This window comes from Phycodurus eques, chromosome 1 (genome assembly GCF_024500275.1).
Source record: "Phycodurus eques isolate BA_2022a chromosome 1, UOR_Pequ_1.1, whole genome shotgun sequence".
Classification (NCBI taxonomy): Eukaryota; Metazoa; Chordata; class Actinopteri; order Syngnathiformes; family Syngnathidae; genus Phycodurus; species Phycodurus eques.
Genome location: NC_084525.1, coordinates 49,383,280 through 49,399,342, shown reverse-complemented (window position 1 = coordinate 49,399,342; position 16,063 = coordinate 49,383,280). Strand labels below are relative to the sequence as shown.

The following is a 16,063-nucleotide window of genomic DNA, read 5'->3' as shown; positions in this document are numbered from 1 at the left end:
GGGTAAAACGAATAATTTGGAGCAGTATATACGATTTTCATGATCCTATTGAACATTTTGCACGCCTCCCTGAAATTGCTGTCCGCCCTGTCATTAAGAAACCCTCTGTTGTTTTCAGTGACATTATAACCCACATTTCTTCTTGGCTTTTGTCAATGGCGGCTGAACCAATGGCTAGTTGATGAATGAATATTTACACTTCTGTTTCTGTATTTTCATCATCCCGTATGTGTGTCGCTGGATGTTGCCAAGCAACAAGAACACGTCCACGCCGTCATCGTGCAATATCAATTGACTTAAACACCTTTCAGAAGTTCCAAGTATATTTGTTAACACGCTTGCTAACCGAATCGCGTTGCGAAGTAAAGGTCCGCCACGCGCTCATGAATTGCCAACATTCATTGAAAATGTCCAACCTGTCGGCAAGCAACAAAATGGCAACAAAAAACGTGGCAGCTTGACCAATATGCATTTCTTACAGCACAACACCTACTTAAGACAATGTTTCTGGAGTTGAATGGAAAATCTTTTTTTGGGAGTAAAAATAGGGACGTCTCAAAGGCACATTATGGTGATATTGACGTCGTGATATTGACCCAAAACTTCATTGTTCTGACCAAGAAGGGTGGAAGACTAATTTGTCAGTGTAACAATTGCATGATACTTAAATAATGAAACCAAAAATGATCAATAATTGCAGACATAAGTACTTGCATGATAGCAGCATTTTAGACGCAGAGGTTGCAATAGAAAGGTCATTTTGTAGATCAGCATATTAAAGCTGTGTGACATGATGGGAAAGCGCATTTCTTCCTTTTTAGTTATGATAGCACCATATTAGTGGGTGTACTTCTGAACCCACACAATCTTTTATACAATAACAAAAGCGGCGATTTAGTTTAATGTGGGCTGATTTCATTTGTGTCCTTGAATGCAGCAGACTGTTTTCGTGGATTTTTTTTGCCTGACCTCTCGCTGACAACTCTATCAAGCAATCATGTCTCCTTTAGACGACACTGTTTTTTTTGGTTATTTTTTTAATTGCATGATTTTGGTTAAGTAACTCAGAATGCAGTCCTCGTTAGAATATGTGATATTGTCAGTATTTGGACATTAGGCATGGATCCTCGGTCAGCTGTGACAAGCCACGCTCTGGGTGCTATTGCGGGCCCGTTCCGTTCGGTCCAATTCTACGTGCGACTGTGCGTGCGTGCACACATTCTTGTGCAGAAGAATGCTTGTTTGTAAAGCACAGAGGCATAGGGACAAAGAATGTAGCTGCCTGAAACTTGTATTACGGTCCCTTATGAGTGTGTCAAATGTGCAAGGGATCATGCTTTCGACACTCATCGATCCCTCTGGGTGTGTGTATGCATAGCGAGAAGAGTGATGTAGTTGGTGATGTGGCGATACTTCTCTCTTTTTTTTTTCCCCCTTCTTTTCACTTGAGAGCGTGAAACTGTGGTTGCAGCATGGGCCTGTAACCTAGCAACCCGAATGGTGTGCGCCCTGAATAAATCCGACTGCGTTCGTCCCCTGCCCTCCTCGGGCGTGTGCTACTTCACCTCACCTCTGTCCGACCGCCGCCCTGCCCGCACATTCGATGACACACATGCTCACTCGCAATTAACAGGGACAGCGAAACAATACAGGGCAATGTTGTTGGTGATTTTAATTTCACCTTTGGGCAAATTGACCTGCAAACCTTTGCTCTGCTATGTTTTATTGTTCCACCTTTGCATCACACTTAGCGCTGTTTGTATTCCGCAAACAATGCACAGTGTTAAAACTGCCTTCATCATCTGGAGTGGCCATGCAGCCCTACCAACCCCCTCGTCCATTTAGTGGGAGTTACTGAAGAGAGTTTTTTTTCCGGGTGTCTGGCGTGTGTGGCCTGCACATGCTGCAACCTGAAGCCACATCTCTTTCCTCCCCACACACACGGAGGAGCCTGTACTGCTGTATTCTCTGACTCCATGCGTTCAATGCAATTTATTTATGGAAATTCCTCTTGACAGAGCTACAAAATGGTATGGAGCAGCATTTCATGTAGAGGTGACTAAAAGTATGCATGTTACTTACATAATAATAGTAATTCCAAGTATTGTATCAGTGTCTTACTGTTCTAAAATTTTAAAGATACTTTCGACCTATTTTTAAACTTGACTGAAACTGGAAATGCGAGCTAGATGAAGTAATACCCAGATGATGTTTTTTTTATGAACTGCAGTGTAATTAGATTCTTGCTTCCCTGTTTGTCCATGCTAATTCACCACAGTTAAGATCAAGACTGACAGAGAAGACTGTTGTCGTTATTGTGTGTCAGCTGTTTTGCCAATAATGTAACATGTCTATTCCTGACAATTTGGGGATGACGGCAAAATTGGATGAGGGGAACCTAATCTTGAACGGTATAGTGTGGGAAGACGTGCTAATGATGGGGGAAGGGTTCCTCGTTAATCCATGAGTCATACAAAATAATGTTAGCATGTCGCCTTTTGCTCTTTTTTTAACCTTCTCTTAAGCTTATTTGTAGACACATGAGGTGCCAAGTATATACAACTGGGCTAAAAATGATTGTTAGCTGAAAGCATCTTCTTGTGCAAAGCGGCATTTGTCCTAATTGCGGCTCACAGGGTTTGAATTCCCTCACAACATTCGGTGTCTCTTGATGGGCTGAGAGCCTGAAAGAATGGTTGGACACAAAGAGAACGCCAATGTGTGCTTTGTACGTGCGCTGTTCGTTGTGTGTACGTGCTTGCGTTCATGTGTGTGTGCATGTCAGATGCTGAGCACTTATGGATGAGATAGAAGAAGCAGGACGTGGAGGGGATACAAATATAATCTACTGCAGTGACCTCTAGCTCCAGGCCAGGGAAGCAAAGTATAGGGTGGGGGGGAACACACACTCTAAAAGCTAACTCACACACACAGACACACATGCAAATATGAATTGTTCAATACCCTCTGGGAGATGCTACACAATAACACAACCCTGAACACCAGAACGACCAGACACTTAAAAATTGTCTAACGCTCATCACTACCCTCTAAAACAGCTGACCTTACACATGGTGCACATTTCTACTTTGACTTTGTAGAAAGACTGAATATACAGTATATTATTTATGTATGCACTGTACCTGCGATTGGCTGGAAACCACTCGAGGGTCTTGCCCAAAGTCGGCTGGGATAGGCTGCGGCACAACTGTAAATAGATATGGATTTTTTTGAGGCCGATGCAGATTCTGATATTTGTCAGGAATTCTTTTTTTATTTATAACCAATTAATTAATTCCATCCATCCGGCTCAAGCATGCCCACAATTAATTAATTATTTTATTATATTATTTTGTATATACATTCTTTATTACTGTTATTTTTATGTATATTTTTTTCGGGGGGGGGGGGTCCCCCTATATATCCCAATACAGCATTTTCCCTTAAGATTATTTCAGTTGCCACATCTAGTTTTTACTTTGAATTTTCTACATTGTTCGTTTGAATTTTGTGAACCTAAAAATTGACCGAGAAGGCATTAATACACATAGAAACTTTGCAAGATCTCGCAAACCTTTTTTTCCCCCCAATCATGTCGCCTTAGGGGTTTTGCAAGTTAGTGAAGTTGCAATGTCAATCATCGCTCTTCTAGGAGAAGGCGCACATTTAGTTTTAGCTAGACTTTACACCGATTTTATCGGCCTCATCGGTATCGGCCGATAATTAGCATTTTATGCTGATTGGCTGATCCGCATTAATGTCATAATTTGCCGATCCGATCAATGACATCATTGATCGGATCGGCGAATTATGACATTAAAGCCGATCAGCATAAAATCGCCATCGTACACAGTATATTAGAATTATTTTTAGCCTTGTCGCGTGTCTTTTGGCGTAGTCCTGTAAATATCTGACGGCCAATAAAGTTATTTAAAAAAAAAAAAACCACGGCGGCGGTGTGGAACCAACAACACGTGTGAGTCAGACAACGCGTAATGCCCGGCAGACTACAAGACATATTTAGTCTTTTACGATTGCACTATGTCAGACTACTGCAATAAAATCTTGTATTCCGCATCCCATTTTTTCCGATCAATGGGCTTCATCTTCATCTTGTCAACTCAAATGCGACCGGATACGCTCGTTACCATGGCGACGACAACAACAATGGCTCGCGCCGTGCGTTTCTAAGAACAAAATGTGGAAAAACGTGCGCTGGTGGTCACCGGTGCTCAGGAGAGGAGATGACGTTCGTTTAAGGCTTGCTTGAGGTATGTTCACGTGCATTTCATACGATACGAAATCCCGATCGTGTAAAGCCGAGCTTTAGCATTTTCATTTGTTACTCTCTTTCTCTGCTTTTATTTTTGTCTCGATGAGCCTGCCTCTCTCTGCCACCCCGTGTTTTTCATTCTGCAATGTTTGCACTTGGGATCCATAACAAAGAGAACTCGCGCTGAATGAGCAAACACAATCATCCGGAAGCCAAATGACTGTTGAAAATGTGCATTGGCTGCAGTACTGCAGTATATTCGCTGTACAAAAAAAAAAAAAAAAAAAGACTGATGGCAGTATTCAGATATGACGGTCGTAATGAGCACAGCAGGCATGAATGTGGCATGATGATGGTTGTCTCTCCTTCTCAGGCCTCCGGGTGCTGGGGTTGCACCTGAGAACATGGACCGAATGAAGATAATCAAACGGAGGCTGTCCATGTCTTTACGCAGCGCTCGACCCGTTGACGACTCCCTGTCTGAACTGGCAGAGCAGATGGCTTTAGATGAGCCATCAACAGCCAGGGATAATGGTGAGACGCGCATACACATGCACGTACGCATGCCCACACCACACACCCATGCACACTTTCCCACCAAGCAGTCCAGTTCAATTCAACTCGTCAAGGTGTATAGATGGGATGGCGATTGCTGCGTCACGTTATTTACATCGTCCGGCAGCAATGAAGGACATCCTGGAGGTCAAAATGTGTTACAGTAGAGCCGTAACCTTTTGTAAAATTTCGCAGTTCGAAAGAAATACAACTGAACTGAACCAAAGAGAATCCAACTGGACTTGGTGGAAACAGGTCCTTTATTTCCTATTTTCTTATTTTTTTTCACATTTGACTTCACTGCAGTCATCTTAACCATCATCCATCACCTCTTCAATTTGCATTTGTCTCCGTTGTGCCGATCATCAGGATTGAAAGGAACTGTGTGTTTTATTCACGCACACACATTGTGCTCTTGTAGAAATATTAGCCAAGTCACTGTGGTACTTGCAGTTGCCATCTGCTGGGCATTTTGAAGGACTGCACTTGCATCATGCCAACAGCTTCACGTGAGACACTAACGTGTGTGTGTGTGTGTGTGTGTGTGTGTGTGTGTGTGCGTGTGCGTGTGTTTCAGCCATATTCTGTCACCAAACAGAAACCGGGTCGGAGTGAAGGAATGTTACACTTTCTCTGCTCTCACACTCTGAACAAACAACGAGGACGTGAGAAAAGAAGCATTCAAATTTCAATGTTCATTTATAGCCATTCAGCCAAGATATGATGGCTGCGCTCCGATTTGTTAATACTCGGCCAGAGTTGGTTTTCTAACTTGGTGGCTATAGATAGAACATTAACTTCACCGTCGTCGCATAAATATAACTCCCCCCTTTCTCTCCCCGTGTTTTTTTAAAAAAATTTTTTATATAGCATTCATTTCCTTTGTCTTGATAGCTGATTTTATTTTAGTCCATTTCCAGGGAGAAAAGGCAGCACTGTGCTGAAAAGAAGTCAGCTGGAGGAAGTGATCGAAATAATGGAGGGCATTAAACTTTGACCAGCGTACTGCGTCTTTTACTCGGCATCTTTCTTCCACTTGTCCCCCCCCCCCCCCCCCCCCGCCCCCTCCTGCACGCACATTCCACTTGATCCGGCTAAGTAGAAGAGCGGTGAAACATTCCTTCCTCAAAGTGCTAATCAGAGGCAAAATGGAGGCTGGTGCTGACCTGATCTCCTCCCTTTTTTTTCTGGAGGAGATCTGGGTTGCTTAATGGGGGCTGTGAAAGAATTGTGCATTTCAGGCTACATGCTAAGCCCGAATGTCCGGTTGCGGAGGAAATTTGGGATGATTAAAAAGCCGGCAGGTGTGTCATGTGGCCAATGCACACATACGATATAATGATTTTTAATCGTAACGATGGACATTGTGCTGACATAAATTAGTTATTTCTAAGTTTATGTCTCAGTGTAGCTTACCATTTCTAACTAGCTATTCCAGTTCGTCCAATAAATATTTTAGTTCTACCTCTGATGCCTCTTAGGCTTAGGCCTGCTAATTTTTTCATGTGTATGTTTTCTTTCCCACTCTATTTTTCTTTGAATCTTTCTAAGTGTCCATCAGTGTTACTGAAGCATTAGTAGAGCAATACACATCCCGTCAAGCTTTTTTTTTTCTCCCAAGTCTACTTATTCCTTCAAATGCTCAGCGTGATTTCCTTTTCTGTCTTCCTTGTGTTCCCGTGTTATTTCTTTATTGTGGTGTTCCTCTCTTCCATTTTCTCCTCTTTGTCTTCTTTTTTTTTTTTTTGTGGCTTCCTTTTCACACCTTATCTTGGTCTATCTTTCTTCCTTTTCTCTCTGGCTCCGGCTGCTCCTCTGCAATCGCGTGGCTCAGTGCCGATGGCGGTGAGCGCCTTGCATCCTCCCGCCTCCCACAGCGCTCCCTCCTTCCTGCGTCAGTATGCCGGTCATCTGGGCCGCACCGCCCTCCGCAGGGAGCCGGGTGGGGGGCTGGAAAGAGACAGAGCCTGTCTAAGCCTCCACAGGACTGGATCTCTGGGTACAGACACACATGCAAACGCAAACAAACACACACCTTTTGTTTACCTCTTACATTTGGACTGCACGGTATGTATTGTCTTCAGTGAGTTAAGAGAAACTACCACTCTGCTAATTGTTGTGTCAAATCAATGCGATGTCTCAACATTGATTATAAGAAACATTGAAGCGTTGTTTTTAAAAAGTGTTGTGTTGAGTTCACTATTACTATACAGTGCTCGCAGCTCAAGTTTTTGCTCGCTAGTCAAAGCAAAAAAAAAAGAAACTCGCATCTCAAGTGACCGCTGTATTGGACTTTTTCTGCCAAGAGATAAAGGGACAGAAATGCAGCGATGTCGTTGCATCTCCAGATAATTGTAGCACTTTGTAGCACCCAATCCGATTGCTCTGATGTCACCCCGAAACTGCTTGCAGCCCCTTTGGGGTATTTTTTTAGATGTCTTTTTATAGCATTTGGAGATTACTCTGATAAGTTTGCCTGTATTCGCCAGCATCGTTGTCCTCAATTCTTTGTGTTCTTTGGCAATCCAAATTCAAACACAGTCTCTAAGAAATATTACATTTACAGTTACAGTAAAGGCCAGCTTTGCTCGCTATATGTGGTAGCGTTGTAGTGTTTCTGTTTGTTTTGAGTGGCGGTGTTTAATGGGAATAAAACTTCCATTCACAATACTTGGCCATCCAGTGTTTTGTGTGAATGTGAAAAGATAAAACTGTAATGACCTTAATCCAACATACACAAACACAATCTCACAGCTCACACAATCACGTTTTCCTCCCTCTGTCAGTCTAAAATTTGTAATCTAACCCGTAGTCTGTTCCTTTATGGCTGTCGTGGGTCTCGTTGATGCACTGTGACAGAAGGGCTAATACGGGAGCAGTGGAATGGCGGGATCGAAGGAGGGAAAGGAGGATTTGGAGATGGTGAGAGGAATTGATTTACATGACTTACAGCAATACAAGGGGGGCTGGGTGAGCAGTGCAGATGAGGATGGAGGCGGTATCAGAGTGCTCCCTCCACAGTGGAGTCATATTAGCTGGATGCTACGTGTCCCCTGAGTCCTTCCCGAAACTAGTCTTGTGCAAAAAAGGGATTTTGCCAGTAAATAAAATGATGCTTGTACAGAAATCAAAAAGACTGCTTTGAAATGCATTGCAAATGCATTGAAATCTATAAAACATTTTCCAGTAAAAGCACATTCAATTGAATAATACAAAATAAATATGTAGAAAGTTGCAGAGGTAGGCGCCATCGCAGTAATCACTGTTGTCATTCCTGCATTGCCATCTTCCTTCAGATAGAAACATACAGTAGGTTAAGTTACTCATGTATTTGTTCGAAATCCAAGACAGACCACGCAGCTAATTTGGTGTGGGTTGCTTTACCAGCCTATCACGAATTGAGACGTAAACAGAGGAGTCTGTAGGTGCAGAACAGTTGTGCGCCAGGTGACGTCATTCTGTGAAATCTGTGGGGCAGCAAAGCCGAGGATCTCGTACGATGCAGTAGCCAGAACTGATGCCACTCCATTATTCAAACTGTGACAAGACAAGTGTGTGTGCGTGTTTGTGTTTGCATGTATGTGTGTGTGTGTGTGTCTCCCGGTTGGTCTCGCTGACTCACTTTGCCATTTGGCAGTCGGAGCACGTCGCACCCTTAAGAGCGACATGATGATGCAATCTCACTTTCCTGCTGCACTAAAGAGATGTCTGTCCTCCCTCAGTCATTTGCTAACTTGCTCTATCCATCTGTATGAGTATTAATTTCAATACACTTTTCATCTTCGTAAGTGGGCTTCACTGTGGTGCATTTACTGTCCATATACTGTAGGTTTGTCCAGCAGCCAGAGCGCTTTTAATTTGTTGGTAACTGGGCTGACACTGCAAATTAGTTAACCCTTTTCTCTGTTTGACTGAAAAAAAAAGGATATCGAAACCGCCTGCTTATTTAAAATGTGATGCAATGTCTTCTCCTCCACTTTTCCTTCCTTCACAGAATGCCTTTAATTTAAATTTACAGTAAACCCCGCTATATAGCGGTTCACGCTTCGCGGTCCCGCTATTTCGCGTTTTTTTATTATTATTATTATCAATCCATCCACACCCTGAACCGGTCGCCAGCCAATCACAGGGCACATAGAAACAAACAACCATACGCACTCACATTCACACCTACGGGTAATTTAGAGTCTTCAATCAACTAATTTAGAGTCTTCAATCAACCTACCATGCATGTTTTTTGGGAGGAGGGAGGAAACCGGAGTGCCTGGAGAAAACCCACACGGGCACGGGGAGAACATGCAAACTCCACACAGGCGGGGCCGGGATTTGAACCCCGGTCCTCAGAACTGTGAGGCAGATGTGCTAACCAGTCGGTCACCATGCCGTTTATTATTATTATTATTATTATTATTATTATGTTCCTTTTTAACCAGTTAAGGCAATTGATAGTACAGCTAGTCTCTCTGGGATGCAAACACTTTATTTTTTTTGTACCATATGTGTTATTAATCTTGATATTTCTGCCATTTTTTTATCCATTGTGCACTCTTTCTCTCTCTCTCTCTCTCTCTCTCTCTCTCAATATATTCTCTTTTTAAATGTATGTATTGTTTTAAAAGTGTGCTTGAAGACCCTAAAACAATTTCAAGTTAAAAAAATAAATAAATAAAAAATCCTATTTCTTTAGGTATTGCTATATCGCGGATTTTCACTTATCGCGGGGGTTTGGAACGTAACCCCCTCGATGGAGTGGAGGTTTACTGTAGTCCAATGTAAATGTCCTTTAGCAGATGAAAGCTGAATGTGGCAAAATGAAACACCTACGTTACTCCCACTGTACATCATGACCTTGTCTTTGCGTAGGATTTAATCCATTAACACTGCATTAACTGCTGTCTTTATTCCCCAGCACTCCCGGCACATCCGTTTGCTTGCACTAACAGAGTTCAACGGCAGACTGGATTTAATAACAATAGCGTTGAGTCTGTTTATGGATGGCCTTGTAAGCATTTTCCTTTTGTGCTTTTAGTAAGACCACCAAATATTTGTGTAATAAACATGTTTCTCAAATGGTGATTATTCAGAGTTATACAACAAATGATCCCCAATCAGTCTAAGAGTGAGATTTTTTTTGGCAAAGGGAAACATTTTTGCTTGAAATTATTCATTTAGCAGTTGAATAACAGGGACAATGAAATTCATTATGCAGATTTGTAAAACCCATATGAATGCTTTCTTAAAGATTGCGCAAAACTAGACACCTTGTTCACAATATATGCATGTTAAGGGCATGCTGGAGGAAAGGAAATATAGCATGACTCGGTTAACACGGCTAACAGCAACATCAATGAGACTGAAAAATACCAGGGAATTAAATACAAGCTAACCGACGAGACAACGAGACACACCTGGACAAGACACGAGTGGCTAGAGGGAGCTGATTGGTCGACGAGAGGAACAGGGCAGACGAAAACAGGCAGAAATGAAAACCGAAAGAGCGAGACAAGACATGAACATGGGACACAAGAAAAGAAAACATGAAACAATAGTAAATATAATCTGAAGAAAAACGCATTCCAGGAGAACAATGCTGCAAAAACCTTAAAAATGACATAATGGAAGCTACTACAAATGTGTCGGTGGGTAACAAGAAGAATGCTGAAAGCAGCAGTTTGCATTGCCCCCCCCCCCTGCAATTGTGTCCCCTTTACTCCCACTGCTTGCACGCCCCTTTCACTTTGACATCTCCGCTTGCATAGCTGCATGTGTGTGACTTGGTTCTATATGTGCAACACAAAAATATATGCACGCTGAATTTCCCCTTGAGGGATTGTAATTAGTATCATGAATAAATACATAATTGGGAATAGCTGCTCAAGTTATATTCTGAAAAGGTGGAGGCTAGGATTTTTGAATATTTCCAATTAAATCTATAGTAAGGTTTTGACGCGTTGGGGACTAACACGCACAGAATGGAACTGATATCTTACAGTAGGCCCTCTAGATCCAGTGATTTAAATAATAAGATTCCACAGATGCAGATTTAATTACCGGAGTCTAAATTCACCCTCCCTCCAGGCCTGTAAGTCACTTTTGGCATGCTTGCGTTCTTCTGGGATGATATGCTCTTTGATTTTTTTCGTTTTTTGTTTTGTTTCAAATAATATCTCTTGTCTGGGGGCAGGTTGTGGTATTCATGATTAAAATGAAAAAAAAAAAGAATATATATATATATATATATATATATATATATATATATATATATATATATGTATACAGTGACAGGAAGTTGTAGTGGGGCGGTGGAGCATGTGGCTAGCACGTCTGCCTTGGACACTCCAAGGCAGTGGGTACTAGGTTTGAATCTCAGCTATGGCCAGTTTGTAATCCTGACACCTTTACAAAAACATGCATATTAAGCTCATTGAAGTCTGGGAATTGCCCGTAGGTGTGAATGTGATACTGACAGTATTTGTGCGTTTCACTTTTGGCATGATGGCTTCGTGGCTATGTTGTAATATGCCAGTCATTACACTGTTAAGTGTTTTTCCTCACCAGTGGGAAGCATCGAAGTGCAAATATTTTGTTACTGTACTTGCATGTAAATAGACTTTTCAGCTGTCTTGTGTTTTTATTTTTTTTCAAGACTTTTAACATATTCCCTAAATTTGAAAACAGACATTTATACTTTTTAAACTTTTGTATGTCAATATAGGCTTGTAACTTTTGTCAACTTCCGCGGATGACGACACGAAGTGAAAAGTATGCAACTAGAGAGAGGTAAAGTCAACCATGGAGATTTTAACGATTGACTGATATTGGGGGACCATTCGCTTCTGGCATTCAAAAATTCTCTTTTCAAATATGAAAAAACATACAAATAAGGTGTCATATTTTTGTTGGCAGCAATTTCTTAATTTAGCATCTTTTGTTCGTCAGTTCACAACGTTAGCAAAGCTACAGGAACATGTTTTGATGGCATCAAAGCCTAAACCAACGCTAGCTAACCCTAACCATAACAAACTTGATTGTTTTTATTTTGTGCTAGTAATGCTATGCCGCTCATGTTATCGAACCATGTTGAAAACAAGCTCTTAATGCTTCCGGTTAGCCTTCTTATTGACATGCCCGCGTTTGCGCGTTGTTTGTATTCTCTGCTATGCCGTTGTTACAGGGTCACACACTATCTGTATGCACAGTGGCACATGTCGGACTGAGTGTGTTTGCGCACGCCCGTTGGTAATCGATTGAGCTTCAGGTCCACCGGGGTGGTTTAGAATAGAATGATCAAAGTGGAAAGAAGGTAACAGAGCAATGATGGGGGCAGTGATGTCACTTTGAAGCTTCTGTGTTTTACTATAACGAAAGAGAGCTGGAAAGTGAATGAAACGATGCAAAGGCGCTGCAATAAAGAGGCTGATCATGCAGGAAAAAAATTTGAATGTTGATCCCCCCCCCCCAAATGGGAACAACACCCTCTGTGGACCCAGACTGATGGTAGCAGCGAGGAAGAGTGTTTTGAGATAGACGGGTGGAGGGAAAAAGAGAAAGAGAGCCAACGATTGGTATCACTTGAGAGGGAGGAGGATATTGGCAAGGTGAAGGGAGGGAACTGGACGACTAACAACACTGAAAGCACCGATAGAGCGCCAGAGGCAAGGAGGAAGACATCGAGCAAGGGGAGTGGAAAGAGGGAGAGGCTGAATAGAGTACTGCGATGAATAGAAGAGCATGAGGCACAGGAACGTGTCAGAGGGGGGAGGAAGACGAGCAGGACATTGGGATAATGCAGATGATACAGCAACATGGATGTGGAGAGGAGAGCTGGCCGTCACACACTTAAGACACAAGAAAGTGTCTCGTCAGGATGACTTGCCAGCGCGGAGGGAAAATCACCTGTCATGTTTGTTCCGCTTTTGCTTTTTCCGACTGTCTCTGCAGCATTTCGCCTGCCTGCACTGTTTGACCTTCCTTAGTAAGCAAACAGAGTGTGACTGCAGGGAAAAGGAGGGAAGCATAAAAGGGAGTGTCTACGGGTGCAACTAGTAAAGTGGAGTAGTAGCTGAAGGAGTTGTTGCATCACAAGAGGATCACTTGCCTCGCCCTCCAAAAACGTTCTTCGCCGCATGCCTCACCTGGATGCACGAAAGCAGCCTGAAAATTGGAATTGTCTGGGACTGGACTGAAGTTGTTGGCTGGGACATTCATTTTGGACTTTTGAAAACGGCACTCCTTCAGAGCAATGGATGTGTCTGGAAACCCCAAAGGGGGTCCTGCAAGCGCTCCTCGGGTGGGAGACCCTCGCACGCTGGAGGTTAGAATGGGGGAGAGAGAGCCACCATTGAGGATGTCACCCTTCCGCATGCTCCGTGTGCTTGACTCATGTCGTCCTCCGGGAAGCCGTATTGGTGAGTGTCATCGCTTCTATTATTGATTTGCTCTCCTCCAATGGGAGGATGACGATGGGATGACCACAGATCGAGGAATTTTTCATTCCAAATGTTGGGAATTTATTGCGTCCTAATAAGAGGTTGCGTGTGATTTCATGAATTTAAAAACTTTTGTGTGATTTTATAAGACACAGTAAAGGATCTACATACTGTATGTTGCTTTCTCCTGTAATTTTGCTGCTGTGTCCATTCTTTAACTTGAATCAGTCAACTCCCAATATGACTCCTCTAGAGATGAACTAGGTCGCTTCCGGACAGTGTAGCTGCTTATCCTCCCAGTCGTTCCTCTTTTGAATATTTTAAAAACTCATTTACTTGTCAGTACAATGACTCCAGCAGCTCTATTCTTGTACACTTTATAAATTTAGAGGGTATTCTGTCGCAAGCTTTAAATCACTTTCAGAGCCAGAGGAGCTTAAAAGGATGATCCGGTTCTAAGTATGGTAATAACAGATGGTAATGGGTTGGATGTGGTCAGTGACTAGAAATTTTTTACCATTGTACCCTTGAGCAACATGATTACTCCTCTTTCCAGTGTTTTTCAAGTGAATTCCACCCATAAATATTTTAGCAGCCTGCTGAGACCATGCATGTCTGACTGATTTCAAACAAAGTGAAGGAAATGTAGTTATGTGACATAAATATGGATTCATATTAAGCCCGCACACACGTGTCCATAGTGGGGTGTCAACATCCCACAGCAGGCCACCCAGACCACACACAGGGAGCCAAGAGTTAATTATGATGTTTACTATCTGCTATGGAAACACCAAGTTAAAAACACACATGATCTTTCGTAATGTTTAGGGACGCAAGTGGTGGAATTTTCCTTCCGCATAAGATGGCTTATCTCATTGACCCACATCGCTTGACTATTTACACAAACACAACAAAACACTTCTGCATACGCGTCAAAGTCCTCTAACCAACTTAGTATTATTATGCATGGGTAAGTATTCAGTGCTTGCCCCTTTTAGAGAGCCTGTGCTCGTGCGTGTCTGTCATTGGGTGGATATCCTGGATAAATGTCTCTATCTCAGGTGTCAGTTAACTTGAGTTTACTGTTTCACCATTGAGGTGTTGAGAGCTAATGCCTGATATTAATACTGCCTACTCAGCTTTCTGAAGAAATTCAATTCTGTAAGCATATCCTTTCTCATGCTTTCAGTCCATTGGAATAAGAATACAGCGATGGTAAACATCAATAGCTAACTATGACATAATTTCCAGAGCATTTGTGCGGGTGGCTGGATTTTTGCTCAAAACTTTTTTGCTCAAAATTGTATCTCAAAGAAATTAATTAAATCCCTTCCAGCCTCCCAAAAACAACAACAGTTTTTTAAAAATCTATTTGTCTATTTTTTTGTAACAATAAAACAGCAATCTATAATATTGTACTTTATAAAAACTTACAGTAATGACATAATTAAATACAATGTAAAGAATAAATCTGTTTTTGCCATGTTTTTAGCTTCAATGGAACTTGTGCTGCTCCTTCTGGTGTGCACATCGTAGTCACCTTGGGGCAATGTATTACAGGCATACCGCCATAAAGTCCATAGCGATGTCACAACTAAGCTCATGCAGTACAGTAATATCAGTAGTTCGTCCCAGACAAAGATTATATGCCTGTGAGTATTGTTATATTATCTGTCTACATGTATTGCTCCACCGTTTGTGTTCAACTATCCATTGCTTAAAGGGTTATAACGGCGATGCTATTTGTTAGCCCGTCTATGGCATTTTGCATTTTTCGTTATCATTAACTAAACTGAATTACCTAGCAATGCGACGTCGGCGTCTCGAAAACTCGTACCTCATGGCGCCGCTGTGCTTTATCTTTGAGGCAACATGACCACAAGCCTCAAATGAGCAAAAAGCAGATAATTTCATCCCACTCCGCAGCTGACCACAACGAATCACTTCAGCTGTCCCGCCCTCCATCTGTCTCATGGCTGATGTGTTGCAGACATAATTTTCCTTTTCACCTCCTTTTACGCCGCCAATGACATCAGCTTCCATCTGGCTGCATTTTTGTCACACCAGGCCCTGCTAGAGCATTGTTTAAAACGTGATAAGCACAGTGTAGAGTGTCTACTGTGAGCTGTAACATTTGACTTTTTATCTGCACAAAGCAGCTTCCTGCAGCACAAATATCTGCATGCGTTACATATCTCAGCAACTGTAGAGATTTTGACATCACGGATCTTAGAGAGAGAGAGAGAGACCCCCCCTCCCCTCCCCCGCACGCACATATTTGTTAATACGCTCCATTCCGGAGGAGGTAGCCCTGTCTGCTGCAACGTGATTCATTAATCAGATGGAAGGGGAGTTTTGAGCGAGGGGCAACAGGCAGAAATGAGAAAGCTCCCATTGCATTCAGAGTAATATGGATCTCTGATCTCCTCATCTTACCAATGGAAATTTATACTCACTTGTTAGCACCCTATGTGCTGATCATTATACACTCCATTTTCTGAATACATTCACTATGACTACTGAAAAGCGCATCCCAAGATGACAGTTTGTCTTTCTGTGTTGTGCAAAGTTTTTACATGTTGTCTGTTACAGGTATCGTCCACGAGAATGTGAAGATGGGCTCAGATGGCGAGAGCGACCAGGCTTCCGGGACATCTTCCGATGAGGTCCAGAGTCCAGTCAGGGTCCGTATGAGAAACAACCACCATCGACGGATCTCTAATGAGGTATAGGAAGTTTATTGTCATTCATAATGAACACACCTGGCACATGTCTGGGTTCAACAACACAAAGATTAATGCCTTGT

At 42.4% G+C, this 16,063-nt stretch overlaps 1 protein-coding gene across 7 annotated transcripts in view; it reads left to right on the top strand.

The window, feature by feature from the left end:
- LOC133413316 (cyclin-dependent kinase 17-like) overlaps positions 1 to 16,063 on the top strand; it is a 35,848-nt gene that overhangs the window by 1,631 nt on the left and 18,154 nt on the right. For 2 of the 7 annotated variants that reach the window (XM_061697503.1, XM_061697517.1), the window contains exons 2-4: positions 4,647 to 4,807; positions 6,663 to 6,827; positions 15,850 to 15,983. In XM_061697503.1, the coding sequence (XP_061553487.1) occupies positions 4,678 to 4,807; positions 6,663 to 6,827; positions 15,850 to 15,983 (429 nt within the window). In that variant the 5' untranslated portion in view covers positions 4,647 to 4,677. Of the gene's footprint in view, positions 1 to 4,167; positions 4,272 to 4,646; positions 4,808 to 6,662; positions 6,828 to 7,704; positions 7,751 to 12,406; positions 13,237 to 15,849; positions 15,984 to 16,063 lie in introns of those variants that run through there. The other 5 variants (XM_061697537.1, XM_061697542.1, XM_061697510.1 and 2 more) reach the window with 4 other exon arrangements.